Source organism: Mus pahari, chromosome 10 (assembly GCF_900095145.1).
Source record: "Mus pahari chromosome 10, PAHARI_EIJ_v1.1, whole genome shotgun sequence".
In the NCBI taxonomy this organism is placed as follows: domain Eukaryota; kingdom Metazoa; phylum Chordata; class Mammalia; order Rodentia; family Muridae; genus Mus; species Mus pahari.
In genome coordinates, this window is record NC_034599.1 from 76,492,000 (window position 1) to 76,504,933 (window position 12,934).

Below are 12,934 nucleotides of genomic sequence, written 5' to 3' on the forward strand. Positions count from 1 at the left end.
GAATCTGTAGATTGCTTTTGGCAGGATGGCCATTTTGACTATGTTAGTCCTGCCAATCCATGAGCATGGGAGATCTTTCCATCTTCTGAGACCTTCAATTTCTTTCTTTAGGGATTTGAAGTTCTTATCATACTGATCTATTTTTATTCTTTATATTCCTTCCAAATTATACAGGTTTGATCCCACTAACAGATAGTATTGCTTAGGTTTTTATGGAGAAAATATTTTCATAGAAGAACTGCCAGTTTTCAGAAGACAGGGAAAGCAGACCCTTTCCCATAGGCAGCTTTAGTTACTGGTTGCTGGCTGTGGACAGTTCCTTTATGCTGTTTGCCAATCTCTATTAGCTCATATGCAATAGTTTAGTGATTCACTCTCAAGTGACCATGATAAATATTGATCCTCAAGGAAGTTGACCTTGGAGTTTTCAAAATGAACACCTTAGCATCTTTAATGGCAGGTGGAAGCATTTGTCTCTCAGGACTTGGTTTACGGAGGCTAGGAACCCTGCTATAGAATATAACCATGTTTTTCTGTAAAACTCATTGAGTGGGGAGCAGTAGAAATGTCATTGGAAAATTTTGGAATGACTCTCCCTCTCTATCTCTCTCAAATCAGAGAAATGTATTCCTGTGAAGGTTCTAGTCAAGATCTTTGGGTTGAGGGAACAAAAGCGTTGCTTGGGAGAGATCATCCCTTTTATGACCATGCGGAAAATGCACTACTACACCAGAACTAGGTGACGCCGCTGCAATAGATTAATCGTGATAGAAATAAAGGGTGTGGCGCTAATGATGTCCAGCCTTTAATATTTAAAACACAGCACAACAGATTAGTCATAAAGTGTATACACACACACACACACACACACACACATTGATCCAGACCACTGATTATCAGCTTATCAGCAATGGTGCTGTTGTGACTTTTGGTAAATTGTCCCCTCTTGGGATTCTCTATATGCATTTAATATTTGAGCCAAAAGTATAAAATTAATATGAACAAAGAAATAACCATTTGATCTGAAGATGTGATGACATTTACCAGGTAAATGAAACAAATGTATAATACATATAATTGTCAGTATTCCATGTGTGAAGAATTAAAAATGAACTACTTATAAGACTTTTCCTGGTGAAAACTAAAATGATTTGAAGTTGTTTTATATAGTTTTATAATTTTTAAAATAATATATCATTTTCTGCTTTCCCTTTTCTCCCTCATCCCTTCCTATCTTGTCTCCTGTTTTCATTCAAAATTATGACCTCTTTTTCATTGTGATTACTGTAGGTGTGTGTGTGTGTGTGTGTGTGTGTGTGTGTGTGTGTGTGTTAATGTGTCTGTGTTCCTAAATATAAAAGTATCAAGTTCTTGGTCTATATACTGCTGTTCATACGTATATATTTTCAGGGCTGTCCATTGGTATTGGATAGCCATGGCTATGCCTTCTCTGAGGAAAGCTATTTCTCTGACTCTCAGTATTTCTCAGTTACTTGCAGTTCTTTGTCTTAGGGTTGAAGTCTAACTAACATGGAGCCTAAATACGTTTTAACTAAAATAGACCATAGTTAAAAGTTGATCTTATAAGTCATAATAAATTTCAGAATATACAGAAGTCATGGAGACATTTCAAATGTAAATAATAAGTATTTTAAAAGTTAGCTTCATAAAATTAAGTTGTCATTATTAATCTAAGTTCAAAACTTTTTAAAAACTGAATTATAATGATTTTATTTTATACTAGATATCTTAATATTAAATGCTCTATAAGTAAGCTTTTCAGGACTTTATCTTTTGATGTTTCATTTGGTTTTATTCTAATGAACCAGTTAAGAAAGTGAAGCTTATTCACACACACACACACACACACACACACACACACAAATTCACACCACATATAACTTTGAACTATAAGAAAGCACTGTTTTACCGAGTCAAATCTGATATGGCCTAACGTGATATATCAGTTGTCAGGATCTGGGCACATTTTGTTTTCTTTTGTTTAGTTTGCAGGGCTTGAAGTTGAATTTGGATGTGTGCATTTCAGGCACACAGTACTAACCTGCACCCTGGCGAGGGGCATATTAAGACTTATGCTTTTCACAGTATGATGATATGGCCACATATATTCTGACAGTGAAAAGGATTGGAAACCTTATGAGACTTGCATGCTGGTAAGGTATCAGTTGGTCTCAAACTGCACCTCTTAGGTGTGGAGTGAGGGACTCCACTTTCTATCCTCCGCACTTGTGTTTGTTCCCTTGAGTACCTGGAGCATGCTCCAAACAGAGACTGTTAGCTCTACATAAGGGACCATCCCACACAAGCTGTTCTTGTTATGAAGCTGGTCTTTAGAATGAGAAAGATGTCACTATTGGGGACAACCAGAAAAGCCACAGAAGCAGAGGAAGCTACGTGCTCTCTGAACACTGGATCCCTCCATTGTACCACCTAACACCACTGGAGAGAGAGCGTTTCCACAACTGCTCACTTACTCTCATCCTGCTTGAGAGTAAGTGGGGAAAAAAAGTGTCTCTCAGTCCTATTGCTTTCATCTGAAAGAAAAAAAATCATTTATGTGACTTTGCATTGGTACTATTCCACAGAAAATTGTGCACAGTATTAATTATATAATTAGGCACAGAATGAAGGAAAATGGTTTTCCACAGACTTGTGCTAAGTATGTTTGTCACTTTCTTGCTTACCCTGCAAGTAACTGCAATGAGCTGAGCAGCACATTCTGGACCTCCTGACTGACACTAGTTATGAAGGAAGACACCACGCATCCTCCACACAACACCCCAGAAACAGACATCCTGTGGAAGAACCCGCAAGTCTCCTCACCACACTGGAAAATGTGGTCCACCTCCTCATAGTAGTTTAAAGCAAAACGATGTCAGAAAACTGGCCAAGAGGTTTGCTCTAGAATGTACTCACTTTATTAGTGGTTCACCAGTTCTGAAGCAAAAAAAAAAAAAAGAAAGAAAGAAAATCTATTAGGTTTTATATGTACAAATTTGGACAGATTATATAAGGGTTTTAATTAAGATTAAAACTGCAGTTACCATAATGTTGCATTTCTTTAGAATAAGTATGTTTTGCGGTATCAAATAAATAAGTTTGTTTTAAAAGCACTGTAATGTAAAGGTAAAGGTTTTTTTTCTAACAAGGACAGTTGCCCTATCTTTTAAATCTCACGTTAGCCGTGTTTGTCATTTACTGTGTGTCTTGCAGGATGCCAATACCCCGTGGGTAAACACGAAATCACTCTCTGTTCAAAATGTCTTGAACTAATTTGCTGAAAGCGAGGTTCCAGGTTGAACCATGTGTCTTACAGGGGACACAGTCTTTCATTTTTTACTGTTTTCTGCTTTACCCAGACAGAGCTCTTTTTCTGAAAGAACCTCCCAGATCTGCTGCTTACTGGACCTTATTCAGGGTAAAATACACCTTTAAAAATTATATAAAATTGTTGCAAAAGAAGGTAGAACTTTTCTTTCAGATGACTTCTAAAGTCGAACTCATTTAGTAGCTTAAATAACAGCCGGGATCAAAATTGTAAAAGCTATGAATTCAGTCTCAGCTCCTGGCATTTTCTCAGATGGAGGCCTTGCCTCTGATGAGGTTTGAATGTGCACAGCAGGTTTGACTGCCCCTGACCATGAATGCCTGCCTCTCTCTGCCTCCTCCTGCCCTTCCCTGACTCTCCCTGCCTCCTCCTGCCCCTTCCCAACTCTCCCTGCCTCTCCCTGCCCCTCTCTGTTTTTGTTACTCACACTTGACTGTTTTTTGCAATGACTATATCATCTTCTGTACTGGGAAGATTTTGAGGTAAAAGAAATGAAAACTTTTCAAACAGAAAGAGGTCACCTAATTAAATAGCACATGTTGAGGTCATTAAAATCTGAAATGTGAGCAGGAAAGTTTGTGATATTTTATAACCTGGAACTTCATTAGATTATTTGCATACTTTTGAAAATTTAACCCAACTTCAAGACACATGGGTGTGATAAAATTCAATTCAATTCAGTTTAGTGCTGATGGCAACCACCTGGTATCAACACACGTGCCAGAGGTCAAAAGCAATGCCTAGTAAGACTATTTTCATTCCAGAAGCCAGTCTGTACTTTTAGGGGTGTCTAGGGGCCCTGCATTCCTGATAAAATAGATGTAAATGTGAGGGAGTTCCTACAGGTTTCTTTCAGCACAGCCAGTTGCTACAGGAGCCTAGAACTAAATAAAATATGGCGTGTTTGTTTTTATCTTGGTGTGTGTGTGTGTGTGTGTGTGTGTGTGTGTGTGTGTGTGTGTGTGTGTGTGCGTGTGTGTGTGTGTGTGTGTTTATGTGTGTGTATTGCTTGTTTGCTTCATTTTTATTACAAAGAACATATATCAGGATCAGCTACCTTAAGAGATGTATAAGGTGACTTCTGGGAGGGTTCAGCTCAGCTTTTACTTAGCTTCTCTCTGTAGCTACAGCCTCTTAATGGATTGGTTTGCTCACCAATCAGGAAGTTCCAGCAAGCCCAGCTATCTAGAGTTTTAATGATTTGTTTTGTTTTTAATTGGGTAATGATTGATTAACTCATCAGCTACACGATTGAACTCAGTCTCTAAAATCCCTATCTGTTTTTCAATTGTGTGGCGTTAGATTTATGTCTATGGAAGCACACCCAACCATGCCAACATGCATTCTCATTCTAAGACACCCAGAAATGTACATGTTTGCTTTACAGTGTTTCCTGCCTTCTTCTCTGCTGTCACCTCTCACTTCTGCTAATTTCTTGGAGCAGCATTTCCTTCTCCACCCTGTTAGGTAGAGGCACAGAGACCACTTATGCAGGGAGCCATAGGACCCAGAGGATACATGTTGCTTAGCAGCATTCTGTTATCTCAGACATCTTTACAAGAAAGGACCTTTGCCTGTGTGTTCTCAGAGTGAGCCTTAGTCCAAACAGTTTTCAGACAAATAACTATCATTCTCTCCACTTGAGCACATTTGTACAAATTGCCTTCTTGAATAATGGGTGCCTCATTTTGTTATTGCCATATGAATTTAGCCTCAAAAGACAGATTTAAGACTTGATACAATTCATAATACAAATATCATTTTAAAGTACATCTCATAACGAAAAACAGATTTTTAATGTTTTCTATTTTGTATATTTCTTTGATGAATTCTTTCATGTAAATACAACTTTCCATATTTGTTGAACTCTTTCCCACAGAAACAAAGTAAAATACTAAAATATCAAACAACCGTTTTAATAATACAGAAATTTTTGCCTAAGGTAGTTCATGGATCAAACAAAATTCTCTAGAAGAAATCTCCAGGATCCCACATTTTAGACAGGCAAACATACTGCTAGAGATAAGAAGTGCAATAAATTTGCACCCACTGTGTCTGCCCTCTGTAGTCTCCTCCACCAGGGCTCTTCATTAAAGAATGATGTCTATACCAGCATTGCACCACAGCTCACACCTCAGTAGAAAATCTTACATAATCACCTACTCTCTCTTCTAACCAGAGCCTTGTATGCCCTCAACATAGGCCTAGACTCTGGGGTGTGGGGAGAGGGTGAGGCTGTGGTGCAACCTCTGAAAGAGGCACAGTGTTAAGTCAGTGTGTGCCTGACTATAACCACAGCCTATTGGTCATGTGGATGGATTGATCCACCCGGGCAACTCTGAGCTTAGCATGGCTGCGAGTGTGGTCCTGTGCTGTCTTCGCCAGGCCTTGGTTCTGCCTAGGATTATGGCGGTTCCTTCATTGCTTCTTTGGTGCCTCAGAAGCTGCCAGCCCCCTGAGAAAATGGCTCAGGGTGTTAACTTCTTCCCCAGAAATCTTTGTCTGAAATCTACTTTGCTGTCTTCGCTGTCTACTAAATAAAATGGATAACTCACTAAAGGTCAGGGGCAACTTCCCCACTTAATTATCCTGGTGACAACTGACCTTTATCTTAAAATGTTGTGTTGAATTCCTTCTCTTAGGAGAAGACTAATTTTACTTGTATCTTACTTTTTCTTCTGTCCAACAAAACCTGGCACATAGAATACCAAGCTAATGATATATTATATTCAGGGAACATTTAATTTAACATTTAGATTATACGGCCGTAGTCTTTGACTTAATTTTCCTCTCTGTAACATCCCAATTCCTCCCCCCCGCCCCCATCTCCTACTTTTGTAGCAGTGAAAATGTGGTGTGTCTTAATAGTTTCTACGGCAGGCTGCTTGTTTCTCAGAAGGCCAGGCTGTGCCAATGTGGGTCTGTGGTGCCAAACCTGAATTATTCCATTGTTAATGAGCTACTATGTTTTCATGTTTTGCAGTGAAGCACAAACATCGAAGCTACAGACTAAACCTCAAGTTTATATTATTTTTTCTTTTTCTTTCTTTCCTATTTGTTTGTTTGGTTTTCTTTCTGCAATTACTGTTGCCAAAGACTCTAGCTTTCTTTTTGTTCCTTTGGCTATCTCTTTTCTATACAGTATATAACAGGAAGGTCTATCTTTCAAGGCAATGGAACCTGGAATTCTCCTATACTGTGGGTGTAAACTCAATGAAAGCAAGTTGTAAGAGATGGAAATGGGCAAGTTCATGTATCCCTGCAGACAGTTCATGTATCCCTGAGCGTTGAAAGTGTCTGGCTGCACAGTGACACTTCAAGGCATGGGTGTCATTCTTCCTCTGGCTTAGCAGATGGCAGTTTTGCCTCTAAGCCCTGTGTCCATATTTCCCCCATGGGAGCTATGCTGAAAGGAGAAGGGCGAAGTGTCTTCCAGTGAATTAAGTTGACACTCAGCTTTCCAACATCTTCGTTTACTTATACTGCCATCTATTACACCAGAACTAATCCAGTGAGTGCAGAGAGAGAGAGAGAGAGAGAGAGAGAGAGAGAGAGAGAGAGAGAAGAAGAAAAGAAAATTAATACAGAGATAATATAAGTTTAGTTGTCTCATTGAAGAAGAAAGCTAGGGTTTTGCTAATAAGGAGATAGGAAAATCTATTGTGACTGTCTCAGTTCCTTTCCTAGGGACTATTTCTCCCTCTCTGAATTCCTTAGCTGTCTGTTGCTCTGTGTGTAGGGTTAATGCCTCATAAGCATTTCCTCTTCCAAATTAGTGTGTTTATTGGTGCTGTCCTTGTCCAGCTCATGTTTAGACAGTCATCGTGGTAAAAATTTATGGGTATAGATTCTGACATTTCTAGAAGACACAAACTCTGTCTCCCTGGCTATTAGAATATCTCCATATTCATATATATTCATATTCATATTCATATATATATATATATATATATATATATATATATATATATGAGTTGGCACTGTTTTCCAAAACTCTACAATTTGAATTTTGTATATCTTTTGTTCCCTTTTTCCATGCTATCCATGTTTCTCTCTAGAGGTATGCTTTGATTATATTTTTATGTTTCTAGTATACTTTGACTTTGTAGGTTAAAAAGAGTTCTATAGTTAAAATAAGCGATTTTAAGCTGAAAATAATTTTGATCTTATAAAAATATTGGCTTTACTTTCACATTTTGTGCTCTGGTGTCATAATTTGTATATTTTTACATTTTCAATTGAGTAAAAATAACTGAAGCTATCTTTTAACCTTCATACTAAATACATAATTCATATATATACAATGTTTATGAAATCTGAGTTCTCAGAATTTAACTGTATGTATATTACCAGTGTGCTTTATTATTTCATCTGTTTTCATGTTAATAAACTACTGAGAAATGGGTTTCTCTTTAAGCTTGGAGGATTCCCTTCATCATCTATTTAATTCCTAAAGAGAATTTTGAGGTTGAGTAACTCCAAGAGTTGCTTGTCCATGAAAGTCTTCATCTGTTTTTTATAGCATATGAAGTGTGTCTGGTTGGGATGTGTATGTGGATATTCTTGTGCTGTCTGAATAAATCATTGTCTGTCTCCTAGATTGGAAAACTTCTCCCAAGAGGTCTACCACTGAGCCGGATGCTAGTCCCTTGTATGTGGAGTGCATTTCCTTGGTGATTTCATAAGCTCCCTTTGTCTTTCGTTTTGACTGTTTGATTACAGTATATGGTGGTGCAGTCTTGTCTGGTCTGAGATTGTGTAGCGTCTCCTTTCTGTGGCTAGGCCTTTAAATCCATCCGTAGATTGGAGAAGTTCGTCTATTATCGATTTAAATGATCTTTTTGTCCACTCTTGGTATCTTCTGCCTTTCCTACTCCTAAAATTAAAACATGTGTACTTTGTTCTTCACCTATAAATCATCTGTGCTTTATCAGCCATTTAGGTTATTCTCTTCATCCCCCTTTATTTGTGGATAATACATATTTTTTTCACTATGGTAAATATTGGTGCTGACATTTTTATTTTGTCAATTTTATTGCCAACTAAAAATTTCTCTTTACATTCATTTTAATAATTTCAACTTACTAAATTTTATATCTTGATTTTATCAAATTCTCTTAATCATCTCAGAGTTTCCATAAATAATAATTTAAAATTATTTTCAACCACTTTATCAGTCTTTGGGGCAAATGTTGAAGGATTATTATGTCTGTGGTAATATACATCTTAGTTTTTGTTACAGTTCTTGTTATTGTACGTTAATGTCTATGTGTCCCATACAGCAATTGTTTCTGGTAGGTTTTACAAACTAATCTTGATGGAGTTATACTTTCCTATCTCTTTCCCAGTATAGCAGGCAGGCGCTAGGGAGACTGGCAGCTGTGTAGTCTCTTTTAACCACTTGAGAGGTCAGTGAGTGAGAAGTAGACAGGAATACTCCAGAGCTGCTTAGCTGCCATGGCTCTGGATGTCTGCTGTGGCAGTGAATGGTGTTAAGTGTGGTAATCAGAGGCGGGGGAAAACCAATCAGTGTTTTTCCTCTGACCAGGTAGAGAAATTATGGTTGAGAGTGTCCTTTTGGCACTGGGTTTGCCTTTCAGGCCACTTCACTGTGCTTGCAGCATCAGTCTGATGGAGAATCACTTACAGAACTGATGCCTGAGCACAGAGACCCATGGGTGGGCTGTTCCTTGGGTGTTGGGGCAGTGATTGACCATTTTTTGGTAGCAGTATACACATAGCAGTGCTGTAAATGGAAACCTAAATATGTTAGCTAGAGCCCAGATTGTAGGCACATTGAAATGTGGAGGCTCTGAGGTCTGAAAGACCAGTGCAAACTGTTGCACTAGAGCAGTGGCCTATTGCAACATATAGGGATATATATTGCAGCCATAGGACCCAAGTAGGAATGCAGCAGGCCTGTATTTGGGAAAGGCATTAACTATTGTGGCTGAATTCTTGAAGTCTCATGGTGTTCTGTCACATCTAAGAGAGGCAGGTGGGTCTCCTTACATGACTGTTTTTGAACTATTCATTTATTTTCATTGGGCTGTATCTATATAACTGGGTTTGTAGGGCTACTGCTTTGAGGAGAAAACGCCTCTGACTCTGCAAACAGTTTCTTCCATTTACATTGTCATCACAGCGTGCTCCATTGATAAATGTTTCCAACAGGTTCTTTCTCCCCTAACCTCAACTGCAATACTTTCTTTAAGTATTGCAAGACTGTGCAAGAAGAAGTCCCTAGTTAAGATCTGTAGACTTGGAGTTCTAATTAATGTACCTCTGTGGCTCTGTATTGCCTGTAAAGTGGTGATAAGCATTCCGCTTACCTCCTAGGACTTCGAGACTCACTTCTTAATTAACAGGGAGATAATGAAGCAAGCCTATGCTGCTACACTGATACCTCTCTCTATTCTCTTGAGTTTGCCATTGCACCTCTTAGGCCTTCGTCCTTGCTTTTGCATAGCCTACAAGGCCACATCTGTACTCCTGTCCACATGTGAAATTCTATACAAATTTAGTAGTACCCTCTGACCTGTGTAGATTCAGCATCAGAAGATAGCTAGTTGCCTAATATCTTCACTCTACCTCTTTTACCTCCATACATGTCCCTAAACTTCTACCCAGAAAAATTATTCTATGATCCTTGGCAGGAGTGCTATGCATTGAAATTCATAGACACAATATTGAATTCGACACTAGGCTGGTGTGTGTAAAACTGTTACTGAGCACTTGAGACGTTTGCTAGAAAGTAGTTACATGCAAATAAATAACTATGTCCTAATTCAAATTCTTCGGGCCAGACGTATTTTGTAATTTAGAATTTTAACTCTTTAGATGTTTTCATGTGTGGATTGCTGTCCATACTCAGGTGAGGGCAGGTGAAATATAAGACTAGAGTCTGTGATTTGGCAAGGAAAAAGGAAGGCAAGGCTGAAGGTTTCAGAGAGAGAGGACAGGAGATAGACTGACAGAAGTACAGAGAAGATGGAGGAAGAGGATGAACCAAATCCATGTAGCTTTAGATAGCCACGGGTAGCTATGAATATCATAGAAGGGATAGAATAATATAGGATAATTTGTACAGTCTAGGTGGGCAGCTTGTATAAATATCAATTGGCTCTGAGTTCATCGTGTGGGTGTTTTGTGAGTTGAGAATTCACTGATATAAATTCGACTGATAAATTACAAGCCTCTAGAGTTTTGATTTTAGTGGGTTATGGGGATTTGTGACAGCTAGCCGTGTGTGGGAGGGTGGAGCAGATGACTGGAAGTGGGAACCGGGAAGGGGGGGGGTTGCAGGGAGACTGCACAGCTAGAGAGTAGCCAGCGATTGTGTGGATTGATTTTTTTTTTTATTTGTTACACGCAACTTACATGTACCTAATAAGATAATTTAGAAGTGGAATACAGTTCTTACCATGGAATTGCTTCCTGTTATACTTTATGTACACAGCCTGAAAATAATTTCACATAGCATATCCATCTACCCCTACTGTGACTACAATATATCATATGAGGTTACTAATGGAAATTTCCATTTACACTATTATGTTCTGATCTAAAACATACTTGAATTTAAGACATTTGGAATAGAATTTGAGGAATAATATATCTAACAACGGTTGAAAATTATTTGAAATTATATAAACCATCAAGAAAAAATATTCATCATGTTTTTAAAATCTTAAATATTTGTTTCTTTCTTCCCACTCCACTAATATAGTTGTCTCCCAATTCCACCAATCAAAGATTCAGGGAGAGAGATGGCATTTCATAAATCAGAAATTTTTCTTTTGTCTGACAATGTAACCCAACATACTCATTTTCTGATATGAGCCACACAGTGTTTTAAGAATCTTATTGTTTCCTCTTAGGATCAAGGCATTTATGATGTGACACGCTATGAAAATATTTTCTCCCTGTTTTGGATTCTGGAACAACTTCTTCAACAGGAACCCCAGGGAGATCCCACTGCACACATCGATCCCAGCATCCCGGAAATCCAGACATTTCTTCAGAAGCATGATGAAGTCATCTTCCGACTTTCTGATGCGTTTCCTTTATTTGCGTTTTACTTATGGAGACTCGGTGTTCTCTTGAACTCAGCAGAGATGGAAACTGTTAAGAATGAATCGTTGCCTTAGCAGTTTTCCGTATATCAGAAAGTGGTGTGCTTCAGTATTTTTCAAAAGAATGTTTTTAAATGAGAATTTTAAATTGATTGACCAATCTAATCATTAATTCAATTTAGTGATAGGTCTTCTATATAATTGCTGATGAACCACTGTTCTATATAACAATCAGGCAATTTCAGTTGACAATGCTCCCTTATGTTCATGGATTATATCTTACTTCACTCAAAAGTCTAGCTCTATTCTCTAAAATGACCCATTTCATAAAGTACAATAAATTTCATAAAGTACAATAAATTGTCAAAGATTTCCATCGGATGTAAATTTCTTTACAAATTGTAATGAAGTAAAGCTTAAACTTCTGTCCACTTACACACTTAAATACAAGGTGTAAGTAAATGGTAAAAAATAAAATGTATTATGTAGCTCTGCTCAAATCATTTTTCTCTTAAGGGATAGTGCTGTAGAAAAAGAAAAGGCTTTGGAATCCAATGGCTTTTAATTTTACTTAATCAACATGTTTGTAAAGTATTTTTGAAGTGTTAATTCGTTCTTTAAAATGTCCCCTTTTAAAACAATTTTTTCTGTTGATTATAAACACTATTGTTCCTATGATTGTTAAAATGTAGTAAAGTTGTATATTATTAAGACATCGGGGATGCTTTTATAAATTTTAATATCCTACAATAAATACATGTTATACTTATTAGAAGTACTGGTTGAATTTTTTCATTACACAATTTCCTTTACTTCATTTCAGTTATTAAAATTGTAACAGACAAGCTTAATGAGCACACATTTTACACTTTCCTATTGTGCAGTTTAAAGAAAATATAATGCAATTCTCTTTCCTTTGTTAATTATGTCTAATTCTGTTTTATAAGGTAATTATCATTTTCAGATGCCATTAGTACTACAAAAATTATCCTCACTAATTCTTTCTACAATGTATATAAATTTATGCCATCTTCTAGAATTATTTTTGGAGTTTTTTTTTTTTTTCAAAAAAAATCAGCAGATCTCTTCTCTCCTAGAAATGGTTGCATAAACAAGACCTGATAATGGCATATCAGTGGCCACAGTAACATGGAAGAGAAAATTTCATGGGCTCACACTCTTAGATAAAGAACTAAAGACTACTGGGAAAGGGAGAATTATCCTATCCCAGGGGTGAGCCCCCTTTTTTGATATCCAGTGCAGAGTGGTCCACCCTGAAACCTTACAAACAAACAAATCAGACTCAGTCATTTATACTTACATATTTTTGAATGTATGTATGTATGTATGTATGTATGTATGTATGTATGTATGTAACAATAACAAAGAAAAAGAGGCTATCAACCTGAGACGGGTAAACGTTCTGGAGGATTGGTGTGAAGTTTCCTGAGAGAGACTGCTGGGAGCAAAAGGATGTGATTTAGTAATATTTCAAAGATACATAAGTTAG

General features: G+C 37.5%; 1 protein-coding gene across 2 annotated transcripts in view; it reads left to right on the forward strand.

The window, feature by feature from the left end:
• Positions 1-12,626, forward strand: part of Mei4 (meiotic double-stranded break formation protein 4) — a 154,434-nt gene extending 141,808 nt beyond the window's left edge. Inside the window, exon 5 of one of the 2 annotated variants that reach the window (XM_021208107.1) lies at positions 11,230-12,626. In XM_021208107.1, the coding sequence (XP_021063766.1) occupies positions 11,230-11,499 (270 nt within the window). In that variant the 3' untranslated portion in view covers positions 11,500-12,626. The remainder of the gene's footprint in view (positions 1-11,229) is intronic. The other variant, XM_029543805.1, reaches the window with a different exon arrangement.
• The last annotated feature ends 308 nt before the right edge of the window (positions 12,627-12,934 follow it).